The sequence below is a fragment of the Chlorocebus sabaeus genome, chromosome 1, assembly GCF_047675955.1.
Source record: "Chlorocebus sabaeus isolate Y175 chromosome 1, mChlSab1.0.hap1, whole genome shotgun sequence".
Classification (NCBI taxonomy): Eukaryota; Metazoa; Chordata; class Mammalia; order Primates; family Cercopithecidae; genus Chlorocebus; species Chlorocebus sabaeus.
Genome location: NC_132904.1, coordinates 43553435 through 43579655, shown reverse-complemented (window position 1 = coordinate 43579655; position 26221 = coordinate 43553435). Strand labels below are relative to the sequence as shown.

At 38.7% G+C, this 26221-nt stretch overlaps 1 protein-coding gene across 2 annotated transcripts in view; it reads left to right on the top strand.

The window, feature by feature from the left end:
* NELL1 (neural EGFL like 1) overlaps positions 1-26221 on the top strand; it is a 936950-nt gene that overhangs the window by 585746 nt on the left and 324983 nt on the right. For both annotated transcript variants that reach the window (XM_008004248.3, XM_008004241.3), the window contains exon 14: positions 1271-1393. In XM_008004248.3, the coding sequence (XP_008002439.3) occupies positions 1271-1393 (123 nt within the window). The remainder of the gene's footprint in view (positions 1-1270; positions 1394-26221) is intronic.

Sequence of the window (26221 nt, the reverse complement as noted above, 5' to 3'; positions counted from 1 at the left end):
TCTTGTTTTATAACTATTTGTGATTCGAATGGCCCTACTGGATTTTTCTTCTTAAAATTTGTGAGAAATTATACTAGCAGATGTTAAAAAGGAATAAAGGATATAAACTTTGCCATATTGTTTATTTATAGAGGAGTCATTTGGGTAACTCCGTAAACTTGCTGAGTATGAGAGGAAATTATAGTTATCTATGAAACCTTAGTTTCTAACTTGGAATCTTTTCATCTGTTTTGTAGAGTTAGATCGGTTTCTCTCCATGTCTTGTGGATCAAGGATGCCACAGCTATCTGTATATATATAACCCATATCACTACACGGCAGGCAGCTATGCAGAGGTTAGATCTGAACCCTATGAATGTGGGCTATATGGAAAATTAGAGCTAAACTACTGAAGACCCTTAAACAGAGGCCTCAGAGTAAATCCTTTTCCTACTCTCAGCACAATCCTGTGCTTGCCAGCCTTTCCTGTGACCAGTGGTACTCCTTTGAAAATTTTGTTGGGAAATTCTCCTTTGCTAGGCTATATTCACTGGCCTTCCTCTTCAGTTTTATCCTCTTTGTTCTAAATAAGCCATGGAATCTCTAATATAGGTTTGTCCCTTCCCTCCCCTCCCCACCGCTGCCCTCCCTTCCCTTCTCTTCTCCTCCTCTTCTCTTCTCTTCTCTTCTCTTCTCTTCTCTTCTCTTCTCTTCTCTTCTCTTCTCTTCTCTTCTCTTCTCTTCTCTTCTCTCTTCTCTTTTTTGTAACCTGAGGGGAAGGTTTCCAATTGTGGACATTTTTCAGCATTGTAGACGTTCTAGGCTGGCTAGTTCGTTGTTTTGAGCAGTCCTGCACATCGTACAATGCTTAGCAGCATTCCTGGTCTTTATTCCCTAGATTTCAGTATCACCTCCTGTTCCCAATAATGGCAACCAAAAATACCCCCTGATTTATCAAATGTTTGCAGGGTGAGGCAGTGCAAAATTCCCCCTATTGAGAGCCATTACCTTGGAATCTCTGAAAACCTTTTCAGAAGGTGAAAGAAACAATGGCCTTAGCGCAGCACTTACCAATTGTGTGACTTCTCTGACACTGTTTCTTTACCTGCAAAGTAGGGATAATAACATCTTTCTTTCAGAGTTTAGATTTCAACAGGAACTTTTAGGCACATAGTAAGGTAGTGACATGTAGTAGTCATTGTCATTCTTATTTGGTGAATTCCAGCTACATTTCCCAATACCAGTAATTCCAACTTAAGGTGTTTCTCTTTTTCTCTCACCCTGGAAACAGAACACGATGAATGTGGCAGCGGCCAGCACAACTGTGATGAGAATGCCATCTGTACCAACACTGTCCAGGGACACAGCTGCACCTGCAAACCAGGCTACGTGGGGAATGGGACCATCTGCAGAGGTAGGCTTACCGCCTTAGGGGTGAGTTGTGAGCAGCCATTCTGCCTGGGCTGTTGGCACTCGTGTGTCGGACCTTCTTGGTAACTCTTGGTGGAACACAGCCAGGGGTCCTGCTCCTGGTTTATCAACTGGCAAGGGTACTATGCATCAGGGAAAAAGAAAAATGCTTTAGATTTAGCTTTTGAGTTGAAAGAAAAAGGTATAGGTGTGGGTCAGGGACACAGTTACATGACTTGATGGCTCTGTTCAGCTTTGCCTCTTGGCATGAATTTGTGAGGGAAGCTTCGATTGTGGATGTAGGCTTTTCTTTCCTGTGAGCTTTCCCCGAAGAGCAAGTGGACACTGTTTCTCTCCACACTTGAGGTAACTGCTTGGGTAGGAAACTTACAGTTTTAGCCTTGCTCAGTGTCTTGCAGCAGTTTATCAATTCAGAGGCCAGTGCTCTGGCTTCCCTTAGCATTTAGAATAAAATTAAAATTCCTCCTTCTGGCTTATGAGGGATTCAGCATCTGGTCCCTGGCTCCTCACAGCTGACACCTCTCTTTCCTCTCACCCTCAATCCCTTTGCCTCAGCCTACTGGGTCCCTGTTATTCCTTCAGCATTGCTGTTGCCTCAGCCTCAATGCTCATTTCTTTCATGTCTCTACTCAAATGTCCCCGCATCACAGAAATGTTCTTTGATCACCCTATCTAAAATAGCACCTTAGTACTTCTTAGCCCACACCATGCTTGATTTTTTTCTTCACAAACACAACCTGACAGAACATTACATGTTTATGTGTTTGCTTGTCTCTGTGTTATCTGCCTCCCTACTAGGATGTAAGCTCCATGACAGTGAATACTTGATATTGTCCCCCCATTGTCTCTGGCATTTAGAGTGGTGCCTTGCACACAGTAGGTGCTTGTTTACTATGTGTTAACTCACCAAATCACCAAAGAGGAAAGGCACAATCATAATGAAAAAATAGGCAACATTAACAAGAAAACAAAAGACATCCTATGAGGTAGGTATTATTATCCTCATTTTAGAAGTGATAAAATTGAGACACAGAGAGGTTAAGTAACTTGCCCAAAGATACATAGTAAACACATTGTCAGTATTCCTCTGCAGGGATGAAATGCTGGTAATGAGTGAAAAATAATTTACAGTGACTAAGTCACTATATTTATGGATTGGATTGAGGAGGAATTTTAAAAGATTGATTTTATTCTGTGTTGGTTAAGGTGAGGTAAGCAGAAAGCCTAATACATGACTATCAGTGTAAATTGGTAAAACTCTTTTTTTTTAAACAGCAATTTGACAAAATTTATCAACATTCAAAGTATGTATTCTATTGATTCCATCAATTTTACCTCTTGAAATTCATTCTAAAAAAGCACAGGTTCATGAAGAGGGGGAAATGTATGTAGAGTGTTTTTTTTTTTTTTTTTTTTTTTTTTTGCAGCACTGTTTATATTCACTGAAAACTGGAAACAACCAAAATATCCATCAGTCTTGGAATGATTACATTTATTTTGGCATATTCATTTTATAGAGTAGAATGCTGTAGTTTAAAACTCTAAACATTTGTATGTACACACATACACACACACAAACACATACACATACATGTCACATTGAAAGATACCCTACATATTTTTGAGAAAAAAAATAAAATCAAGTTCAGAGCAATGTAGTGTCATCAGATATCTAAGTTAATATTTATAAATATCTATATACATATTTATGTAAATAAATAAAGACTGGAAACATGCAAACTAGTCACCTTATTACCTATGGGTGTGTGAAAAAAGAAAATTCACTTATTGCTATGAATTCCATATTATTTGCATTTCTTCCTATGGTCTTTTATACGTGAATATTCATGTGTATTTTTTCTAAAGTACCCTGAAGCAAATAAACTAGTGCTCAGCCTTTTTAAAAGGCTAAGGAAATTTCCAAAGCAAAACAAGGAAACAAAAACGTTAATGTAATTCCATGGATTATCAAGCCCACTGCTGGTAACTGCATGCTAGTGCTATAAATCTGAGGAACAACATAGGGATTTTAATGCACTTTTTTCAGAATTATGTTACCTCATAAAATAATATTAATTGCTCTTGTCCTATGGGTTTGTATTTGCCAAGTCCTCTCTTGCCATTGTGATAAGTGGTGGTTTCACCTTTGTAGAATTTTCTAAGTCCAGCTGTGAAAAAATATGAGTGCAAATAATGTTCCTGGTGTCTGCAGACTGTGAAGGGAAACATATCTTCCCTTGAAAGTTATGAATTAGGGAAAATAATTTTCTTAAAGACATTCTCATAATCAATTGTGTCGACCTCAGTAAGGAAAAGTCTTGTGTTTTATAAATGCTACATGGGAAAGCAATGTGGTGTAGTTGAACAATTGGATAAAGAGCTTGTACTCTATACCTGCTTTCACTACTGGTACTTTGCACCTGCTTTCATTATTGGGGAATTGTAACTTTTATATTTTTACATATTACACATTAAAATTTGGTTAGGGCCAGGTGTGGTGGCTCACGCCTGTAATCCCAGCACTTTGAGAGGCCAAGGTGGGTGGATCACCTGAGGTCAGGAGTTCCAGACTAGCCTGGCCAACACAACGAAACCCTACCTCTACTAAAAAACAAAAAAACAAAACAAAACAAAAACAAAAATTAGCTGGGCATTGTGTGCACCTGTAATCCCAGCTACTGGGGAGGCTGAGGCAGGAGAATCTCTCGAACCTGGGAGGCAGAGGTTGCAGTGAGCCGAGATCATGCCACTGTACTCCAGCCTGGGGACAGAGCAAGACTCCATCTCAAAAAATATATATATATATATATATTTTTTATATATAAGGGCCAGGTGGGTCCCGCACACGGAGTAGCCTGCCGGCGCTGCAGGTCCAGGGCAGGTCCAGGGCAGTGAGGGGCTTAGCACCCACGCTAGCAGCTATGGAGGTCGACCCTGGTCCCCCACCAGTGCCGGCCTGCCGGCACTCAAGTTCTCGCCAGGCCTTAGCTGCCTCCCCGTGGGGCAGGGCTCAGGACCTGCAGCCTGCCATGTCTGAACTCCCCACCCTGTGGTGGGCTCCTACATGGCCTGAGCCTCCCCTATGGGCACCGCCCCCTGCTCTGTGGCACCTGGTCCCATCGACCCCCCAAGGGCTGAGTAGTGCAGACACGGCTCCGGACTGGTGGGCAGCTCCTCTGCAGCCCCACTGCAGGATGCACTGGGTGAAGCCAGCTGGGCTCCTGAGCCGATGGGGACTTGGAGAACTTTTATATCTAGCCAGAGGATTGTGTGTGCACCAATCAGCACTCTTTATCTAGCTAAACTAGTGGGACTTGGAGAACATATCTGTCTAGAACTGTGTCTAGCTCAAGGATTGTAAATGCACCAAGCAGCACTCTGTGTCTAGCTCAAAGTTTGTAAATACACCAATCGGTACTCTGTATCTAGCTAACTCTCTGTCTAGCTAACCTAGCGGTGACTTTGAGAACTTTTGTGTCTAGCACTCTGTGTCTAGCTCAAGGATTATAAACACACCAATGAGCCCTCTGTCAAAATGGACCAATCAGCAGGATGTGGGTGGGGCCAGATAAGGGAATAAAAGCAGGCTGCCTGAGCCAGCGGTGACAACCCAGGCAGGTCCCCTTCCACTCTGTGGAAGCTTTGTTCTTTCACTCTTTTGCAATAAATCTTGGTGCTGCTCACTCTTTGGGTCCACGCTGACTTTATGAGCTGTAACACCGTGAAGGTCTGCAGTTTCACTCCTGCAGCCAGCGAGACCACGAACCCATCGGTAAGAATGAACAACTCCAGATGCGCTGCCTTTATGAGCTGTAACGCTCACCGCCAAGGTCTGCAGCTTCACTCCTGACAGTGAGACCACGAACCCACCAGAAGAAAGTAGCTCCAGACACATCTGAACGTCTGAAGGAACAAACTCCGGACACACCATCTTTAAGAACTGTAACACTCACTGCAAGGGTGTGCAGCTTCCTTCTTGAAGTCAGTGAGACCAAGAACCCACCAATTCCGGACACAGTATTATTGCATAGAATCACTAAGGGAATATATATTTGGTGTTTTAAACTATAAAATGCTATACAAACTAAAGACTAGTATTAGTCTTATAATAAAGAAGAAGGAAGAGGAGGAGGAGGATGTCTGTTTATGGCCTTCTGCCTGAGATAACCAAATTTGTGTCTCAATTTCAGGGGATACATTTTATAGTTAACTTTGCCACCTGTAACTGAAACATTTACAGTGGGAGTTGGACAAGAATAACCAGACAACTTGAACTAAGTCTTTTTCATGTTTACTTTTTGTTTGTTTGAGACAGAGTCTTGCTCTGTCACCCAGACTGGAGTGCAGTGGCTTGATCTCAGCTCGCTGCAACCTCCACTCCTGGCTTCAATTGATTATCCTGCCTCAGCTACTGAGTAGCTGGGATTGCAGATGTGCCCCCACCACACCCAGCTAATTTTTGTATTTTTAATAGAGATGGGGTTTTACCACATTGGCCAGACTGGTTTCCGACTCCTGACCTCAAGTGATTTGTGTGCCTCAGCTTCCCACAGGACTGGGATTACAGTCATGAGGCACTGCTCTCAGCGGAACTAAGTCTTTTTATTTTTATTTTTTGAAACGGAATCTCGGTCTGTTGCCGAGGCTGGAGTGCAGTGGCGCGATCTTGGCTCACTGCAAGCTCCGCCTCCTGGGTTCACGTCATTCTTCTGCCTCGGCCTCCCGAGTAGCTGGGACTACAGGCACCCGCCACCACGCCCGGCTAATTTTTTTCTGTATTTTTAGTAGAGACAGGGTTTCACCGTGTTCCTGAGGATGGTCTCAATCTCCTGACCTTGTGATCCACCCACCTCGACCTCCCAAAGTGCTGGGATTACAGACATGAGCCACAGCGCCCAGCCAACTAAGTCTTCTTAAGTGTTAAATATAGAAAAGCTTTTCTAGATAGATATGATATTGTTCATAGACTTGACTAAATCTGGTTAGAGGTAAACAGTTAACGTGCCTTTTAATAAGCATTACATAAGACAGCAGTTTCGAGAACAATACTAATTGGTGTGAATTCTCTCAGATGGGCTTCTGTGGTGGTTGATGCCCATGTAAGGTGTCTTTTCTTCTTTTGGATGGAAAATACTTGTTCAGCTACAAAAACTCTCACTAAGTATGTGCAAGACACCTTGATGTATGTATTCGTATATGTTATCTCATTTAGTTCCCACCATCATCTTGAGAAGTTGATGCCGTTATTCTATTTCACAAGTAAATTTTAAGTAAGACATAGTTGAATCTGATTTAACTCAACTAGTGGAACTGCTTTTAGTTTTTTCCCTCTCTTTCCTCCTTTGCTTTTTCCTCCCCCTTTTCCTTCTCTTTTTCTTTCCTCTTCCTCCCTTGGCTGCTTATCATTTAACTTTCTCTCATACACATTGTATTCTAACTAGAAACTAAAGAGAAAATAGAAAGGGAAGACAGTGTACAATGACAATCTAGAATTTTTAAAAAAATTGCTCACATACTTAATAAATAGACTAAAGTCATTCTGAAACTATGCAATATGTTTTGCTCAATATTTTGGCATGTGTGTTTAAATGGACAAAACGCTTGCAAACAGTTTCAAGTCAGATTTGCATTACCTGACATGAAGGTTAGTCTTATCAGCTGCAGAGCGTTTATCTGCTTTCCCAGTCCTGCATTAATGCCAACACAGAAAGTGAGCTTTAACTAGGCAGTTGTCAATATGCAGCTGATAGACTAAGTCTTCTCTCTTACCTGTCATTAGTTCTGGATAGAATGTGGTGATCTTTGAAAACATTCTTGTCTTAATGGCTGATAATATTGACATTTATTTATAAAACATTCAGTGAGTGTGAATTCTGTGTCTGGGCACCAAAAGAGCAAAATCAAGTAAGACAAGGCCCTGGGGATTTCACCATTTAGTGTTGGAGAAAGATTTGAAAAAATTCTTCCAACCCAACAGAACATTTACAAAATGGTATTATCTTGTGTGAAAGAGGATTGTAAAGAATTACTCAAAATACAGAGCGATGCGAAGAGCGTATGCATTAGTTAGGATTCCTTTGGTTGCAAGTAATAGAAATCCACTGGCAAACTGGCTCTGTAATTTGCAGAACCCAGAGAAAAATGCAAGCATGGGCTCCTTGTTTGAAAAGCAGGAAAAACTTGCTAATTAAAGATACCAAAATACAAAGCTTTAAATTTTTTCCCATGATCTTTCTCTTCTCCTGTCATGGAGTTTTGTATTTGCTATTGAATATTGCTCCCTTAGGCTTGGGGATATTTTGGGGATGAATGTTAACCCTATAGGAGCTTCACGCCCATGTTGCCACTTGGTACATTCATGTGGCCCACCAACTTTGGGGTTTCTCACTCCCTGACCAGAGTACCATGATTGGTCCTAGGACAGGGAAATTGAGTCAAGTACCTCCCCTTCTCTCAAGAAATCTTCAAACCAACTTTAATGTTGACTGCCTTTCAAATAAAATCACTACAATAAAATTCAGTTCACTGTAGAAACTCCAGGAACATAGGGGAAATCTTTATTCTAAGGCTCTTCAGATTCCTGTAGTTCTCTGAAACCATTCATTATGAGTATGTTTGCATTGAGTGCATGTGCAGACAAGCTGCTTCCTGGAAATTTCTGTTTGATGAGTTGCTGGATAAACTGTGTACAAAGAAAACACAGAAAGGCAGAAACAGAAGACCAGAGGTTTGATATAGACAGAAAGATTAATGTGACAGATCATGCTAAAGATGTAAACACAGTCCTGAATTAAATAAGTCAAACAGACATCTCACATGTACAAAGATGTTTTTCAGAGGCTCACAGGCAATATGAGAGAAAGGGAGAGGGAGAGGGAGAATAGAAAGGTAAGTTGTTATACTAAGGTATCACCAAGGATAATAAACTACATAAACTACTGGACTGTGAATCAGAGAAGATGAAATTTGCAGAGTTTGAAGAAAGTAAGAGGAATAGGAAGCCTTTGGCAAAAGTACTTACAACACTCTAGACATAGTTTTGCAACGTGGTTAATGTAATGAGGAAGAATTTGGGAAGGTGCCAGTCTAAAATTCTGCCCTTAGGAGCCTTTATTTAGACCAAATATTGGAAAGAATGTTGAGGGCCAAGACTATCTGTTATCAGGGGATGGTTTGGCTTGATTAGGGTCAGGTCCATTTGTAAAAGCACATTCATATTGAAAATCAGGGGAGGATTGTGAGCATATTTCTAAGAGTGCTCTTCTGGTTATAGAGCAATTTCATAACAGTTTAAGAAAGGATTTGAGACTGTACCCCACATAGGATTGATTTATAAAGTCAGAAAGTAGATAGATGAGAGGTGGCTTAAGGTCAGACTCAATCAGTCAGAAGAATCTCTGCAGCAAGTGCTCATTGTAATTAGAGCCAGTTAAAATTTCCCACCTACAGAGGCTGATGGAGCGGGGAGGTATACCTTTGGTAGTGTTTAAGCTTCTCTTAAGTGTCATATTGAAATAATTGGACCAGGTGATGTTACTATAAGAAATTTGACTTTCAGATTTCTTTAGAACTATTGGATGATTTGACCATAAATCATAAGCATAAAGACAAGATTGATGTGAACTTGGATGACAAAAATCCCTTTTAGTTAAGTTTAATCAGTTATCACAAAGTGCTCTTAACACAGGGATACGAATTTTTAACATACAGTGGTAAGAATTAGTTTGTCAAGAGTATGCAGAACCTTAATGTCACACTTAAATGGGTATAGACTGAAGGAGTGGGCTACAGAATGATGGGAAAAAAACATACATTTTTTTTCTCTTAATCTATTTTCTTTTGAATGAAGTCTAAACTTATTAGTGAAGCACTCAAGGCCCTGTGACATGTGGTCCCATATGGATAGTTTGAACCTCATCTCTTGTGATACCATCTTTCCCCATTACCTTGCCAGTCACACCTGAGAGTTAACCGATCATTTTCCCAACAGACCAGGCCAGATGGATGATTTCATGGCCCTTTTCCTTCTCCTTGGGATCATTTATTATACTGGAGTGCTTTATTCTATCCTCTCTTCTTCCAATTGAAATCCTATTCATCCCTCACAGTCCAGCTCAAATCCCATTTTTCCTTGATCTACTGAGTCAGAATAAATTGTTCTCCCAATTTTGCTTGTAGTATTCAATGTATTATGTCTTGCTAAACTTAGCTGTTTATATTTCAGCCTTTGCCACATAAAACCTTGTGCATAATGGGTGCTCAGTAAATACATAGATGCAAAATGAGAATTGGCCAGTTGATTTAATGCAAATCAACTCTGCTCTTGTAGCTTGGTGTATTACTGCAGAGTCTACACCATTATTCTGAAAAATTGAAGAAAAATTAAAATTGTGAGGTAAAATTTTATGTAATATGTATTTTAATGTTTTGAAAAATCATCAGTGGACCTGGTATTTAAGTTCAAAGACATTGTCTGTTGCATACAGAAAATTTACTCTATTTTATGTTTAATGCCTATAGATACTGAAAGTCCTATAGACACTGAATATAGTCATACTAGAAATGATCAAATCCTTTGCCCTAATTTGAGAGGCAATAATTATGCTAAGTCTAACTTCCTTTTTGCATAATGTCTATTTTAAAATCTTACTTATTGACCCTTTTTAGACTCATTCAGTTATTCTGCAATTATATTATGAGCTAGGTTTAGAGCTAGGAGGTACTGAACATGCTGGATAGTCAAGGCAACAGAGGGACATGACAAGTTACTAAACACACATTAAGACATAAAAGAAGGCCTACCAGCTACCAAGCAGAAACATACTTTTGCCCATAGTTTGCCTTTTGAAGAAAGGCTAGTGTAAACAAAGTTTTACTGCATGACTTAGGGACTGTAGATTGGCCATTTCACATCCTTCAAATCTGTAAAACATCTATGGACTGATTTTTACTGATATATTGGACAAATATTTTATTATAGCTTTTTACCCCTTTTCCTGAGATCTGTTATGATACAGCCTTCAGCTATTAATATATTTCTTGTCCATGGGAACCTGGAATTAGTCCCTAGGAGGGCAAGGCACAGGACTATGGCTGAGCCACCCTGCTCATTCTCCAGAACATTCAAATTGGGCAACTACCTGTACCTTGAGACTATAGGATCTGCAATCATGTTATCAAGGTAGAAAGAAACAACATACATTTTCTGTAATTCTCCTTGTTACTTAGTTTTGTATAGTACCCCAGGCATTTAATTTTTTGATTAAGTCTCTTTGGGATGATCAACATTCTAAGATATTCAAGGCTCTTTACAAAAGGACTCGAAAACATTGTTCTAGATTTAATTTCAAGTACCCCCTTTCCACAAAACTGAATGAGTCTGTCTTTCTTACATGTGCCTCTTCTCTTTAGTTTTATAATTCTATCCTTTTTCTCTTCTTAGAATGCCCATCTATAATATCATTAATTGTTTTTACTTGCTGAAATGAATTTATAAATCAAGGCAATCATCATAGAAATTATTGAAGAAATATTCACTGTGTACTTACGATGGGCCAGGCACTATGCTAGGCTATCTAATTGGAAAAAGACAAAGGTAGTCCAATGATCAGAATATAATCTGAATGGAACTAAACCTCTCTGAAGCATTTAAAATCATCAGTCCTTCCTTTTATTCTGTAAACATTTTATTTCAGAGATGCTTATATTCTCCTGGGTTTCCTTCTGTCTCAGGCACCTCCTTTGATTATTTGATGGATTCTTACTAGTCAGTAAATGCTGTACTGGCTCAACATTTCCTCTCTCTTTTTCTTTGCCTAGGTAATTGTGTCCAAATATAACGGCTTTAAATACCATCTATATGCTAACGACTATTAAATTTACATCTTCAGCCCCAACCTCTTCTCTGATTTCTCCAGAGTCATGTAGTCAGTCATCTACTTGAAATGTCCACTTGGATCCCTTATAGGTATCTCAAACCTGGCACAACCAAACAGAATCCTTGATTCCTTCTTCACATAGTAGATTTCTCATTTATACTTCTTTCCCATCGTAGACAATGGGATTACCATTGACTAGGATTTGCTCAGATAAAACAATCTAAGTGTTTTCTTTGATTTCTCTCTCTCAGATTTGTTATCAACCCATCAACAAGTCTATCATCTCTCCCTTCAGAATATCACAAATTCAGCTATTTCTTATCATTCCCATAACTTTGCTTTAGTTTAACCCATGATCATCTCTCCACGGAATATTGCCCTAAAAAAAGCTAGATGTAGAATTTTGGAGGCTGTGGATTTGATGGTGAAAAGATGAGATGTTTTAATATGATAACTTCTATTTTCTCAATAAAATATAAAATGCAGTCATGTATTGAAGAATGAGGTTAGGATAGGTGCTGAAATCACTGAGAAGGATGACCAGAGAAGAGACACTTTAATAAATGAGAGGTTGTAGTGGAAATGGACAGGTTGGGGGAAGTGGCAAAATAAGCTTCAAAGGAGAAAAGGGCTTTGCTGGAGAAAAGGGAACTAGTCTCAAAATGAAAATGGGAAACAAAAAGTATTCACCCTCTTTTTCTGAAGTTCAAAGAATTATAGAGAAAAGTATAGCCTCTGCCTGAGAGGGCAGCAGAAGACCCAATTCTTGACTAAGATGGAAAACTGAAGAGGCTGTTGTAAGAGTTGTTGCTGATAAAAAGAGAATTCTATTATAACCATTAGGTGCATGGGCTTTGGAGGAAGATACATTGGGTTCATATTCTGGTATTTCTATTTACTAGTTATGTGACCTTGAGCAAGTAACTAAATTTTTTAAAAATTCAGTTTTCTCCACCTGTGAAAGGTGACTGTAAAAGAACATACCTCAACACATAAGTTTATTTCTCTAAACCTCAGTTTCTTTATCTTTAAAGGAGAACTGTAAAGGTACTTACTTCACGTGACTGTAAAAATTAAATGAGATAATACAATTATGGTACTTAGGTTAGTGCTTGGAACATAGTAATTGCTCAGTAGACATTAGCAATTGTCAGTACTATTATTAGCACAATGAAAAATCCACTGAAATTTTTCTCCTTACCATCTTTACTGATATCATTGCATCTCTCTTAGAACCTATGGTGGTTCTTACTCTGTAGTACTTCATAAACATTATGTATATAATAAACACATATTTATGCATATGATAGCCATTTTCTGTCCTTATTTAATGCACTGATTGCCTTTTTAACATATGTTGTATATATTACTATATTTCCCATCATACCTACCACAGGGATGGATCATCTCAATATGTATTTGTTGGAAAAAATAAAAGTCAATAACTCAAACTTTATGATCCAAGATACTGCCATATACATCTACGCACCCAAGTGTGGCATGTGCTCTTGAGTAGGACATTGTCTTTTCATATGTGTCCTGGCCTAGTGTGACCAGTGGGAAACATTCATGAGAATCAGATCAGTATTCTAATTATGTAGCCTGAAACAGCATGGAATAAATTTCTCTGTAGGTCATTTAACTCTTAACCATAAATAAACTCAGGATCACTTTGTTCCAGAAAAATGGAATAGTACCCTACCACTGCTTGTTGGAGATATGAGCTATCTTTACTTTTTTCTCTACTTCTACACATTTGAATCAGTAGGGGATAGATATGGGACAGCGTGGGAATCACAGTCCCACATCTATCTTTGTTCTCTTGAATCAAGTGAACCAAGATAGATGGTTCTTGGTTCTCTGGGACCATCAGACTCCACTGCAGGGCTGGCATCTTCTCACTTCTCAGTTGTAGGAGGAGAAGGTAGAACAAGTCATGCAGAGACCTACTGAGATATTTGCTCTACGGATGATGTAGAAATGGGAAGTTTTGGGGATCACATATGAGTGTGGGAGGTCCAAGAAAAGGAATGGCTTCTGCCTTGCTGGAGCCATGGTCTCTGGCAAACATGAACGAATCTTTATCATACTTGCCATGTAGACATTCCTCCTCATAAGGGCAAAAGCTATTACTTGGGTAGAAAAGCAAAGAAATTTAAAGGAATCATTCCCTCCTGAAGTCTGGAGAAGATAAATGATAAGGACTTTCTCCCATCCTCACTATTCCACCCCCAGAAATGCTACCTATTTTAGATGTACTGTTCATATTGTTTGTAAAAGTAGATTGGCAGTTTCTGCTAACATGATTATTAACTGCAGTGTTAAGCAATGTTAAAATAACTTCAAAATTTTGCAAAATCTCTGTCATCAAAATGCTTACCAACAAACATTGATATTAAATTTAGATATGGGGGTATTAGTTATAATCCTGAAGTGGGAGGGGGAACTTCATAATTCCAATTTAGTTCTAAGAGAAGGAAGAGTGTTTAGGCCCAGAGAAGGTTATGCATAATGGTCTGATAATGTTTTCTTTGAAAAATGTGTCTCAAACTAGAAAATAAAACCAATTATCTCATCTAAATTACCTAGAGACATTTATGCTCATCAGTTTGATAAAGGACTGCAGGTAGACACAGAAGCTGTATCTGCAGTCTTGAACCCAACAATAGTGCATTAACAAGATTGGGGCAAGGCAGGGGACTTTTGTGGCACAAGACACAATATATTGATTGTGTTCTTTTGGCTTAACAAGGTGGACCTTGATGTAGTCTTTTCCTGGCCTTTAATATTGTTTTCCTTCAAGTGCCTTTCTAGTGGAGGAATAAAAAATCTCCTGGATGCACTTAAAACACTTTCCATCACTTACCAAAGTCAGTGCTTACGTTTTAAAGTTTGCAGCCCAGTAGACAGTAGCTACATCCCCAGAGGCTTAAGGGAAACATGTTAAATCAGATCAGCTTGTATCTCAGAGGGAGTGGAAATCTGACACGTAGACAAGTGCCGATTCTTTTGAGTGTATTTTCAGGTTGCACTTTGCTGAATTACATAGATGTTTGTTAACCATGATTGTCAAATCTGAAATGACCCATAAGATTAGCAAAGCCGTATAACTGTATCAGTCAATTTTATTTTAAAACAGGCTACCAAACATTGAGTTTGTCTCAAGCAATCAAAATAAGATTGTTTTCCTTTCCTTAGTAACAATTCTCCATGGATCAGGAGACTTTAGGAAACATTATTGAAATATTTCATTGTCCATAGGTAGGCTATCTTCTGGATTATGATCTGTTTTGGGTAGCAGGTATTTGCAAAATATTCACAGTATTTATTAGCTGGTACTATTATAGAATGGCAGCTAGCTCTACTTGATATGTCTATGTCAGCTCATGGGCAGAATATTTACCTTAAGTAGAGCCAAAGAACTATTTCACCTGGTTTGGTGCCATATTGTAAGGCAAGGTTAGCTTAAATAGATCTGTTACCTTTTAATGGCTGTTTTGCTATGTAAACTAGCCTAGGCTTAGGCCAGGTACTGTTGCTGGGTCTACTTGGTCCAGATACTTAAAGAGGCTTCTCTTGACTCAGGTCTTTTTTAAGGCAACAAAGGATAAATCTAAAAATATTTACAAATAATGTACAAGTGTCAGCATAATTTGGGGGTGGTGCTAACTGTAGTCTTTCCTCAGTCAGATATTGGTAGAATGTGTAACTAGGACTGACCAATAGAATGTGTGTGGTTCTCACTTGCCTGTTTTCACATTTCTGCTTATTTCTACCTCAAACAGAATTATGTTTTGTTTTTTTTTTTCATTTCAGCCCTATGCATGCCACTCTGTTTGCTTTCTGCAATAAAGTTAGATATGCTCACGGTAGAGTTCATTCAGTTGTGTTTCATCTTTAAAATACAGCCATCTTCTGGCCCCACTGAATTCAATGTCTGTTTCTATTGTTTTTGCCTCATTGTCTCATTTATAGCTAGATGTTTACTTCCAAGGACGTCTGTTGTTACACCTTGTCCTGTGAGAATAAACCAGTCACATGACCTATTGTTTCTCATTTCCTTATCTGTTAATAGATATGATGGCATTTTCAAATTTTTTCTCACCCTCAGCTCCTAAGTGAGAAAACATTTAGGGTAAAATGACGAACACGTGAGAAACTGCTTGTCTAAGGTAAGTAAATGATGGTAGCTGCTATAACAGATAAGCTCCAAAACTTCAGGGGGTCCAACACAATATTATTTATTTCTCATTAACAGCTGATGGTGAGAGTGGCTGTGTGTCACACAGTGATTCAGGAATACAGTCACTTTCTGTTTTGTGGCTCTAACCTCCTCTTGTTTTTCAGAATCCTTACCACTCCATCAGAAGATGGGAAAAGAATAAAAGGTCAAACACAAGAGGTTTTTAGGGGACCATCATGAAAGTAGCACCTATCACTTTTGTCTTGCATTGAATTAGCCAGAACTCAGTCCATGGCCACACCAAACAATAAATCAGAAGCTATGTGTGCCCAGGAAGCGGGGGAGGATACAGATATTGGTAGGCTCTAGCAGCCTCTGCTACATTGCTGTTGTAAATAAAATGCTACATAAATAAAATTAGCTGCGTTATTATTTGTAGCAAATAAACCTCTTATGTATTTCTGAGATGGATTCTGGCTGATTCACTGTAAAGATCACTTGTAAGCCTACACATAAAAATTACTGTGAATATCCAGAGTTTAAAGAATTCTCTAGTTGAGCAAACGCATCCTTTCCAACCATGTCATCACCACTTCTCTCTGGCTTCAATCAAATTAAAGACAGTTGCTTTTTATCTAAGCCTCTGATCCTGCCAGTTTTAAGGAAAATTGAGAAACTGCTTTATGGGTCACTTGAAAGTAGTACAAGGAACTCAATCATTAAATATCTTTTGAGTGGAACTGCTAGTGACATAATAGAATAACACTCCACCTGCGCCCTGGACCTTTCATAATTCTATTACTTACATAACTGATTCCCACTTGTCAATATGACAGTTCCCTTCCTATTGTTAGTGATCATTTTTCCCCCAACTTGGGAATTTGTCCTTTTTAAACTTGCAACAGAGAATTATATGTGGATTCCCTCAGGCTGTGTTTTTGTATCACCCTACTCATTTGAGGAGATGCCGTTTTTTAATGTGGTATGTTCTGAAAGATACTGGGCAGGGATATGGCAAAATTTTAAGCATTTATTCATATCTATTAACAGTTTAGCTATAATTTTAGATTTTTTTATTAGGAATAATGAACGAATCTAAGGTATACTTCTTGTAGGTAGAATATTAAAATTCCATAAAATGAATACTTTGCTTAAATAAGTACATGTGTGGATGAGGAATTTTTCATATCCCTTTGAAGCATAGGCCATTTTTGCAGATGTAACTAGATGAGGTAGAAAATGATTCTGACTTAGCCTCCTAGGTTACTTAAAGCTGGGAAACAATCTTTGGGGTCTAGAGGGCAAACTCTTTGTTTTACAGATAAGAAAACTGAATCTTGGTATCTTCACTTAAGTTACCTCTTTGAAGACTGTATTTGTAGAAGGAAAGCAAATTGTAATGAATTTCTTGGAAGAGGACTTGCTGTATCTTTACCAAAACAAAGCAAAATGAGCACATGCACATAATATGTGAATGCTATGAGATTAGTGCAAGAGGTAAAGGCTCTAAAACATCTCTGTTTAATTGAAAGATAGTGTGAACCACATATGTGATTTAAAAGTATTTAGAAGCTGCCTTAAGAAAGGTACTAGACACAGGTTAGACACATCTCAGTTCAGACTAGCCACATTTCAAGTGCTCAGCAGCTACCTATGGTTAGTGGTTACCACAGCCATTGTAAAACTTTCAGTGTAGGTTTAAATTAATGAAAAAATTGGCACATTCTTTAATCTGCACCCTTAAGCACATAGAGGAGATCTGTGGAGAGGCAGCAGGGTACCCTTAAAATGAAATGGTATTTTCCATTATTTTTTTGTTATGTTGAGCAGCCCAAGTCTGGCTTTTGGTGGAATGCAACACTGTAGGATTTATTAAGCAGACAGGTAGCTGGATCAATATAACAGAGGTTGAGAATACCTCATCATTTCTACAGGATAACATTTCCTGTCTCTGGATGGAGCTTCACCATAAAGTCAGGTATTGAATAGAAATGAGTAGCATTCATTAAACCTCAAATTATACTAAGATAAGAGAGTAGAAGAAAAAAGAACACAACAAATCTATAGCATTTACTTTTGTTGCATTTCAAGATCAATTTCATATTAAAAACAGTTCGTAAGAGAGCAGACATATGATTTTCATAATGATCTGCTCACTGTGCTGATGCTTATTAACTTTAAATAGTGACATGCTCTGCAGGTTCTCTTACAGCCATTAGACAGAGAAGAGCCCATGCATTCTTGAGGATAGGGAAACATGGCAATTTGTGGATAATTTTCTGACACGCTTTAAGCACAGCACTTGGTGGGATCATACTTGAATGCTGAATGTACAAGGAATAAAATCTCAGTGTAGACCAAGATAATTTAGAATTTGGAATAATTTTATAGAAATTGAATTAGCAATACACATCCCCAAACATTATATACACATCCCCAAACATTATAAATATAAGGACTTTTGAATCTGACACTCTTGGACTCAAATCCCAACTCTGGTACATGCTGTCCGATCTGGGGCAAAGTCTTCTCACTTCTCTGAGTTTGCTCTCTTGCCTGAAGAATATTGTCTTTCCATGTTGCCTGTCTTTTCCAGGATGGATACTCTCACATTCATCCAGCACATAGCTGGAGCCAGAGAGGTTGTCCGTGGTCTACCTGCCAGCAAGGTGACTGAGTGGTGAAGGTCATGGTTTCTGGAGCTAGACTGCTTGGTAGGAAGTTTGGCTCTTCTACTTAGCTAGTGTGCCATCTTGGGCTAGTCACTTAACCTCTCTGTGCCTCACTTTTACAACTGGGGATAATAATTGTGTCTATCTCCATGGATTGTTTTTAAGATTAAATGGAGTGTACATGCTTACGGCACATCCTGGCATATAAATTGTTGCCATTAAGTATCTATCTATCTACTTTATGACTCCATGCTTAAGATGCTGCCACGCATCCTTCTTACCTGTTACGTTGAGGATGCAATTAGCATTTCTTAATGGGATACACAGGCCATTCCTAATTTAGTTGTCACCTGCCTCTGTAGCCTCATTTCCTTTTCCCCCACACAAAACCTGTACTTTAGTCAAAGTAAAACTACTCATAATTTTTCAAGTCTTCCCTGCTGTGAAATAGCTTGGTGGTTAAATGCATGGGGCTTTGGAGTCAGTTGCCTGCATTCAAAGCTGGGCTTTAGGTCTTGGCAATTTCTGTGGCCTTGGAAGTTACACAGCTTCTATGAACCTTCTTCCTCAGGTTATAAGAATGAGAAGAGGAATAAATAAAGTGCTTGGCACAGGACTTGTACACAGTCAGTTCTTAGCTGTTGTGTCCTCAGTTGGAAGGAAATATCTTTTCCCTCATTTTTATTTGGCTTTTCCTTGTCGTTCAAAATGAAGTTCAAGTTTTACCACCTTAAGGCAATCTGTTTTCACCTCTACTCTGTGTCCAGAATATCACTCTCTGTCCTGGCATATATTCACGCTACACTGTACTTGTTAATTTGCTTGATCTGTTTCCCTCACTGCCCTAAGCAGGTGGGCAATGTTTCCTTGTCATCTTTGTGTCCTAAAGCTTAACATATATGGGTTATTTAATAAATGTTCATTGAGGACAACATACAATAAAATAGTGGTGAGGATTAAGTGAAATTACCTATTTTGGCTGTTTGGCACATGGTCGAAACTCAGTAATTACAAAATTCCTTTCTCTTAGACTTACCTTTAGGTATTTATGTTATGAAGGGTAAGATTTTAAGCTTTACTAAGAAAATTAAGAGTCAAAGAATAAGGATCGTGCTCAAAGCACAGGCACTTTAGATCCAATCTCTGTTTGGATGTGTCTTTGGGCACCAGAATAGTGACAGCAATCATCTGGACCACTAGATTCAAATTATTCCATTTAATACAAATTGTGGTTTTTTTTTTTTTTTGACTCAAAGAATATTGAAATAATGCAACTATAGTCGAGAGAGGTATGACTGTATACCTGCAAGCCCACTCATATGACAGTAATAACTCCTAATATATATTGAATGTCTATAAGTCAGGCACTGGGCTAAGAACTTTATAGCATGTATCTCATTTAAATCATACCAGTTTTCTGTGAAGAAGGCAGAAGTATTGTCTCCATATCATATGTGAGCAAACTGATGTGCAGAAAGGATGTCTGAGGCAATCAGCCATGTAGTTTAGGCTAGAGTGTAGGTTAGATGTCAAGAAAGGGTTTCTGTAACACTGAAATTGTCATGTGTGTAGATATCAGCATTAGCAAACTTGGTGAATGCCAAAGCTTTTCATGTAATGGAAAGAGTTCTAAAGGATACAGACATTTTGAGCATGGACATGGATCAAATTATAGTTATGTAGTACTTAATGATGGAGATGTGTTCTGAGAAATGTGTCCTTAGGTGATTTTGTTGCTATTTGTGCATAATACAGTATACTTACACAAACCTAGATGGTATAGCTTACTACATACCTAGACTCTATGATATGGCCTATTTTTTTCTAGACTACAAGCCTATATAGCTTGTTACTGTACTGAATATTTGAGGCAATTATTTAAAAATGGTAATATTTGTCTATCTAAACATATTTGTATTAGTCTATTTTCATGCTGTTGATAAAGACATACCCGAGACTGGGTAATTTATAAAGAAAAAGAGGTTTAATGGACTCACAGTTCCACGTGGCTGAGGAGACCTCACAATCATGGCAAAAGGCAAAGGGCACACCTTACATGGTGGCAAGCCAGAGAGGAGAAACCTTTATAAAATCATCAGCTCTTGTGAGATGTATTCACTATCATGAGAACAGTATGGGGGAACCGCCCCCATGATTCAGTTATCTCCCACTGGGTCCCTCCCACAACATGTGGAAATTATGGGAGCTACAATTCAAAATGAGATTTGGGTGGGGACACAGCCAAACCGTATCAATAACTAAACACAGTAAAAATGTGGTATGAAAGATAAAGAGTGGCACACCTATATAGGGCACTTTCCATGACTGGAGCTTGCAGGACTGGAAGTTGCCCTGGGTGAGTGAATGTGAAGGCCTGTGACATTGCTGTACACTATGGCAGGCTGTGTATACACTGTACACTTTGGCTACACTAAATTTATTAAAATATTTTTCTTTCTTCATTAATAAATTAACCTTAGCTTATTGTACCTTTTTTACTTTTTAAACCTTTATATTTTAAAATCTTTTTGACTGGTTTGCAATAACTCTTAGCTTAAAAAACACATTGTACTGCTATATAAACTAGTTTCTTTCTTTATAAGCTTTTGTCTATTTTTAATTTTTTTCTTTTTTCTTTTTTACCTTTTAAGCTTTTTTGTTTGAAATGAAGACAAAAACACACATATCACACAGGGTCAGAATCATCAACATCACTGTCTTCCACCTCCATCTCTTATCCCATTAGAGGGTCTTCAGGGGCAATAGCACGCATGGATCTGTCATCTCCAATGGTAACGATGCTTTATTCTGGAATATCTCCTGAAGGACCTGTGTGGGGTTTTTCATGGTTAACTTTTTAATATATGTAAGTAGGACTGTACATTAATGATTAAAAACTATAGCACGGTAAAGACATAAACCAGTAACAGAGCCTTTTATCACTATCAACTATTATGTACTGTGTATAATTGTATGTGCTACACTGTTATATGATTGGCGGCACAGTAGGTTTGTTTAGACCAGCATCACCACAAACATGTGAGTGATGCACTGGGCTATGACATTATAACCAATGGGAATTTCAGCTCCATTATAATTTTTCAGCTTCATTATAATTTTTTTTTTTTTTTTTTTTTTTTTTTTAGGTGGAGTCTTGCTGTCTCCCAGGCTAGAGTACAGTCGCGTGATCTTGGCTCACTGCAAGCTCCGCCTCCTGGGTTCACGTCATTCTCTTGCCTCAACCTCCCAAGTAGCTGGGACTACAGGTGCCCACCACCACGCCTGGCTAATTTTTTGTATTTTTAGTAGAAACAGGGTTTCACCATGTTAGCCAGGATGGTCTCGATCTCCTGACCTCGTAATCCGCCTGTCTCAGTCTCCTAAAGTGCTGGGATTACAGGCATGAGCCACTGCGCCCGGCCTTCATTATAATCTTATGGGACCATCATTGTATATGCAATCCATCATATGGATGGTAGAGGAAGCATTCTCTGAAGAAATGGAGGTATAGGGAAATTTCATTCCCGTCGGCGGAAGTTTTAAAAATTATAGCTAAAATCTCTGGTACAAAAAGGAGCAGGAGGTCAGGTGCAGTGGCTCACGCCTGTAATTCCAGCACTGTGGGAGGCCAAAGGCTGGTGGATGGCTTGAGCTCAGGAGTTCAAGACCAATCTGAGCAACATGGCAAAACTCTGTCTCTACCAAAATACAAAAAATTAGCTGGGTTTGGTGACATGCACCCTGTGGTCCCAGCTACTCTGGAGGCTGACGTGGGAGGATCGCTTGAGCCCAGGAGGTCGAAGCTGCAGTGAGCTATGATCATGCCACTGCACTCTAGCCTGAGTGACAGTGAGACCCTGTCTTTAAAAAAAGAAAAGAAACAACAAAACAAAACAAAAGCAGGAGGAGAGAAGTGTAGTATCTGACCGTAAGTTTGAATTGAGATGGATATAGGGATGGACAAGAAATCAGATGGCAAAAAATCAGAGGTTTGTGGCCACTGTTTAGATTAGTCTTAACCTTCAAATGGTGGTGCCTGACGTAGAGTCTGGGGAATGATAGCTGTAGAAACTGGATTATAGATAATTGAGGAGAAAGTAGCTGGTGAGGCAGCAAGGACAGCTAAAATGGAGAATAGGACATCTGTTACTTTTTGCCACCCAGCATTGTTTTACCCTGCTGCTAAATGTTTCTTGATTTCCTTCTGGGAACCACCCCTGCCCTCTTTCAGTCCATATGGACTTAGCATTGGAACTCATAACTTTTCTTTAAGACCGTTATAACAGTGCATTTTCCTGGTCACAAGGATTGGTTCAGGATTTGTCCTGTTACATAAGCCAATCAAAATAGGTTTGTTTTTGTTTTTTATCCTGGTAATATTGGAAAATGAGTTTCAGTTTTCTACTGTGGGAGGGAATCTGGAAGAACATGATGACAGGGCAGAGGCTGTCTGAGGATGAAGCCAACAAAGAGAATTGCATGGAGGGATAAGGTTGAACCAGATCCTGATAATACTGTTGCTGGGGGGCCTCTATACCCAGCCCTACCTGAAGTCAGGACTACCCCCTAGTTTTGCTTAACCTCGTTTAATCAGTTTCTGTCATTTTTTAACAAAGCACTAACTGCTTGTAGGGTAACTCAGCTTCTCTGTGAAGAAAAGCAGTAAGAATCCTTCATATCCTAATGGGAAAATCATTGTATTTTTATGAGGGTGAGATATATTTGGTGTAGAGATTATGCAAATCTGGTGATCAAGGTTCTTATTATTAAGCCAAAGGGAAGACAGTGTTTTAGATGGAAGAATAATTAGTAGGTTTGACTACAAAACTTATGCATTTTCCCTCAGGCATGACAACATTATAATCAATTTCAACAGATATATTCTTGAATGAAGGTTTTTTTTTTTTTCTTATTCACTAAAACAGTTACTTATTGTATGAATGCATATGTGGGCTTTTTAGATGCTTTTCTCCTCTCCATTCTACTCAGGGGCCTTTCAATTTAGGGCTGTGAAACAGCCACCACTTTGCATCATTTACACCATCTTCAAAACCTGCAAGACTCTTCCTTGCTCCTGGCTGTCGGAATTGAAATATCTTTTTCCTCTTCTTCAGAATGGCATTTTGATTTCTTATCAGCTGCCAGCTGGATTTGAAGGCCTATAGCCTAATCATCCAGCTAGATAGGGGAAGTCGTCATATTTTGTCTCTGGCTGATAGGAATTTAGAACACAAACAAACTCAAAAGAGTCACCCTTTGGGTAAGATTAAACCAGTGACTCTAATTCAGATCGTTCCATAAATTGTATTATCTTGAGCAAAGCACTCTATTCCTTGACATTGCAGATTGTAAATGTTGAGAATAGAGAGAAATAAATGAATCCCAAACCTTTTTATATTATGATACACATAAAAATTATAATGTTCGATAGGCACATGGAAATAAATAGATGAGGCTTCTCACTGCTAAAGGTGGCCAGGCTGGTTTGAGGGGATCAGTAGCTCAGCATACCTTACCCTATTCTTGGCACTCTGGTTGGGAAGCTCCTGAATTTGTAAACCATATGGACTGGGTTTTGGTCCTGGCTCAGTCACTAAGCCCCACTATGTTCTTGGGGCATTCTCCTTTCCTTTTGAGTCCTCAGTTCTGAATGCTTAAATGAGAAATCTGAGGTCTAGTTCAAATGTAAATGCCATTTATCAGGCATATAGAAAAAAGCACTATCATATATAAAAATGGAGGTTTTTGAGATATACTGAGACCTTAAGCATGAGAGCATCTATAAGAGTTTACTACTTAGATCTGTTTAATTACTGCTAAGGAGTCTTAACGTTTTTAAAAACAGCATGCCTACATTATTTAGATACCTGTGTGACAGTATATGATAGACAGTGTCAGGGTCTGACTTAAGTACCCAGAGATTAGACACAGAATTTCTGAGCTGAGGGTGTTCAGGTCCTCTATTCCCCCAATATAAAAGGAGACTCTTTAAAAAATCATCATTGTACAGTTACATAGAACATCATAGAAATACAGAATTGAAGATCCAAGCATATAAATCCATAATCTTATACATTATTAACTAGCCTAACCTTCCTTAGTCAAATATAATCACGTGAAGTTAGAGACAATTTAGTTCCAGTAACATCTACACTTTCTCCCAACCCCCACCCACCATCAAGAGCAAGTGCTGACCACTTTCATGGGACAGGGCAGCACTAGATCCAGGAATATTTAGGGACAAATGATCAGGATGTAAGGAAGCTGAAGTTACCACCAGGCAGTGCTCATTCCGGTGGGCAAATCCAGGGTCCAAGAGAATCAATAATTAATGATCATAGTCTAGGTAAACTTTGGCAATTATTTGAGGAGGTTCAAGGTGATGGAATAGATCACCATGAAGAAGACTTTGGAGTTGGAAATATTCAGTGAACCAAGCAGATTTTGGCTTTAAGATGGTCTATATGTGAGTAGTTGTGTTACATACACTAAGATGAAGTTCTGGAATAACTTCAAGGATAGAGCTTCAGACTACTGGAAAATCAAGGGCAAGAACAAGATGAATGTTCAGGAAAGAACAGGGTTGTGTTCATTGAATGCACACATGCACACACAGAAATTAATGGATATATATGGAGTGTTTACATGCAAGGCTGTGTATCACATGTTTACACATGCTACTCCATTTAATTTTTTGCTAAATCTCCAAAGGACATTCATTGCTCTATTTATATATGAGGCAACAGAGACTTAGTAGCTACCAGTAGTCACACAGTTAGTAAATGGCAGAAACAAGATTTGAACTCAGGTCTGACTTCAAAGTTCATTTTCTTTTCACTGGTATGTTAGAGAGGCTAGGTAACTAGGACCTTGGGAACAAGGACCAAGGAAGAAACACTGAGTAAGATGGGTAGATTCAATTGGTTTTTCTACTGTAACACTGGTTTGGGGGGCAGGTATACCTGTGCCTTAGGTCAGGTTTGATCCATGGAATGGGATACAAAATGGAGCTAGATAAGGGATCCAGAAGCACAGACCAGAGACTTGACACCAAGTTGTGCCCGACACTCCCGTTTGACCATACATGATTTTCTTTCAAATCTGATGCAGCTAAAGGAAGATATTTTCATCTGAAAAATTATGGCATGTTATACTTTTTAGGATAGCAGTTTGAACCTCAACATGAGCCCAGGTATATTTTGATATCCTTTGCTAAATTTAGTCAAAAGTGATCAAGTCCTTTTGTAATAAATTTATAATTGGGAATTAATCAGAAATGGAACTAAAATGGAAGCTTCTCATACCCTGATGAAACGTGGAGTTTGAGGTTTTACTTTCATTTATGTGTTCAATCTTTTAGTAGAGCTATCGAAAGAAGGAAAACACTCAGGATAATGAAGAAGGTAGTTAAGAATGACACAAAAGTCTTGAGTTATTAGATTCTAATCTCTTTGAAGGCAGCTTTCTATTACTTAAACTTAAACATGGTTTTGCATTCTGTGGCCTCTCAGCACCTATCCCTGATTAATAACTTTACAACTTAGTAAGTCATGGTCTTGGAGTGTACAACCACTAATAGTTGAAGTAGCCTAGTCTATACTTTACTTTGAAGTATTTATAGTTGAGTAAATTTATAAAATTTACATTGTTGTAAGTAATCAAATGTCTCTGTGGTTAAGGGCTATCAAGAAATGATGTGAAACGCCTCATTTGTAGATAACCAGGCGTTTTAGAGCTAGAATGACCTTTGGGGATCACCTCTCCTATTTAAAGGTCAGGATGCCCTGGGGAAAGAACATACCTATAACCTCTTAATGAAAGAGTGAGGCTGAGAACCCAAGTTGTTTAATTCTTGGAAATCTTTTCTTTATTCCATGATGTCTTTCTAGACTATTTTGTTAGTTTCACGGCTATTTTTATCTGTGTCTATATACTACTGTATATACTAATACTATAGTGATAGAGTGGTAATTATGATTTACATAGCAATTTGCCTGTTCTCAAAGTAATTTCCACTGTGTCATTTTCCAGTGTTTCTAAGAATAACCTTTTAGGTAAATACTGTCTTCAACCTTGTT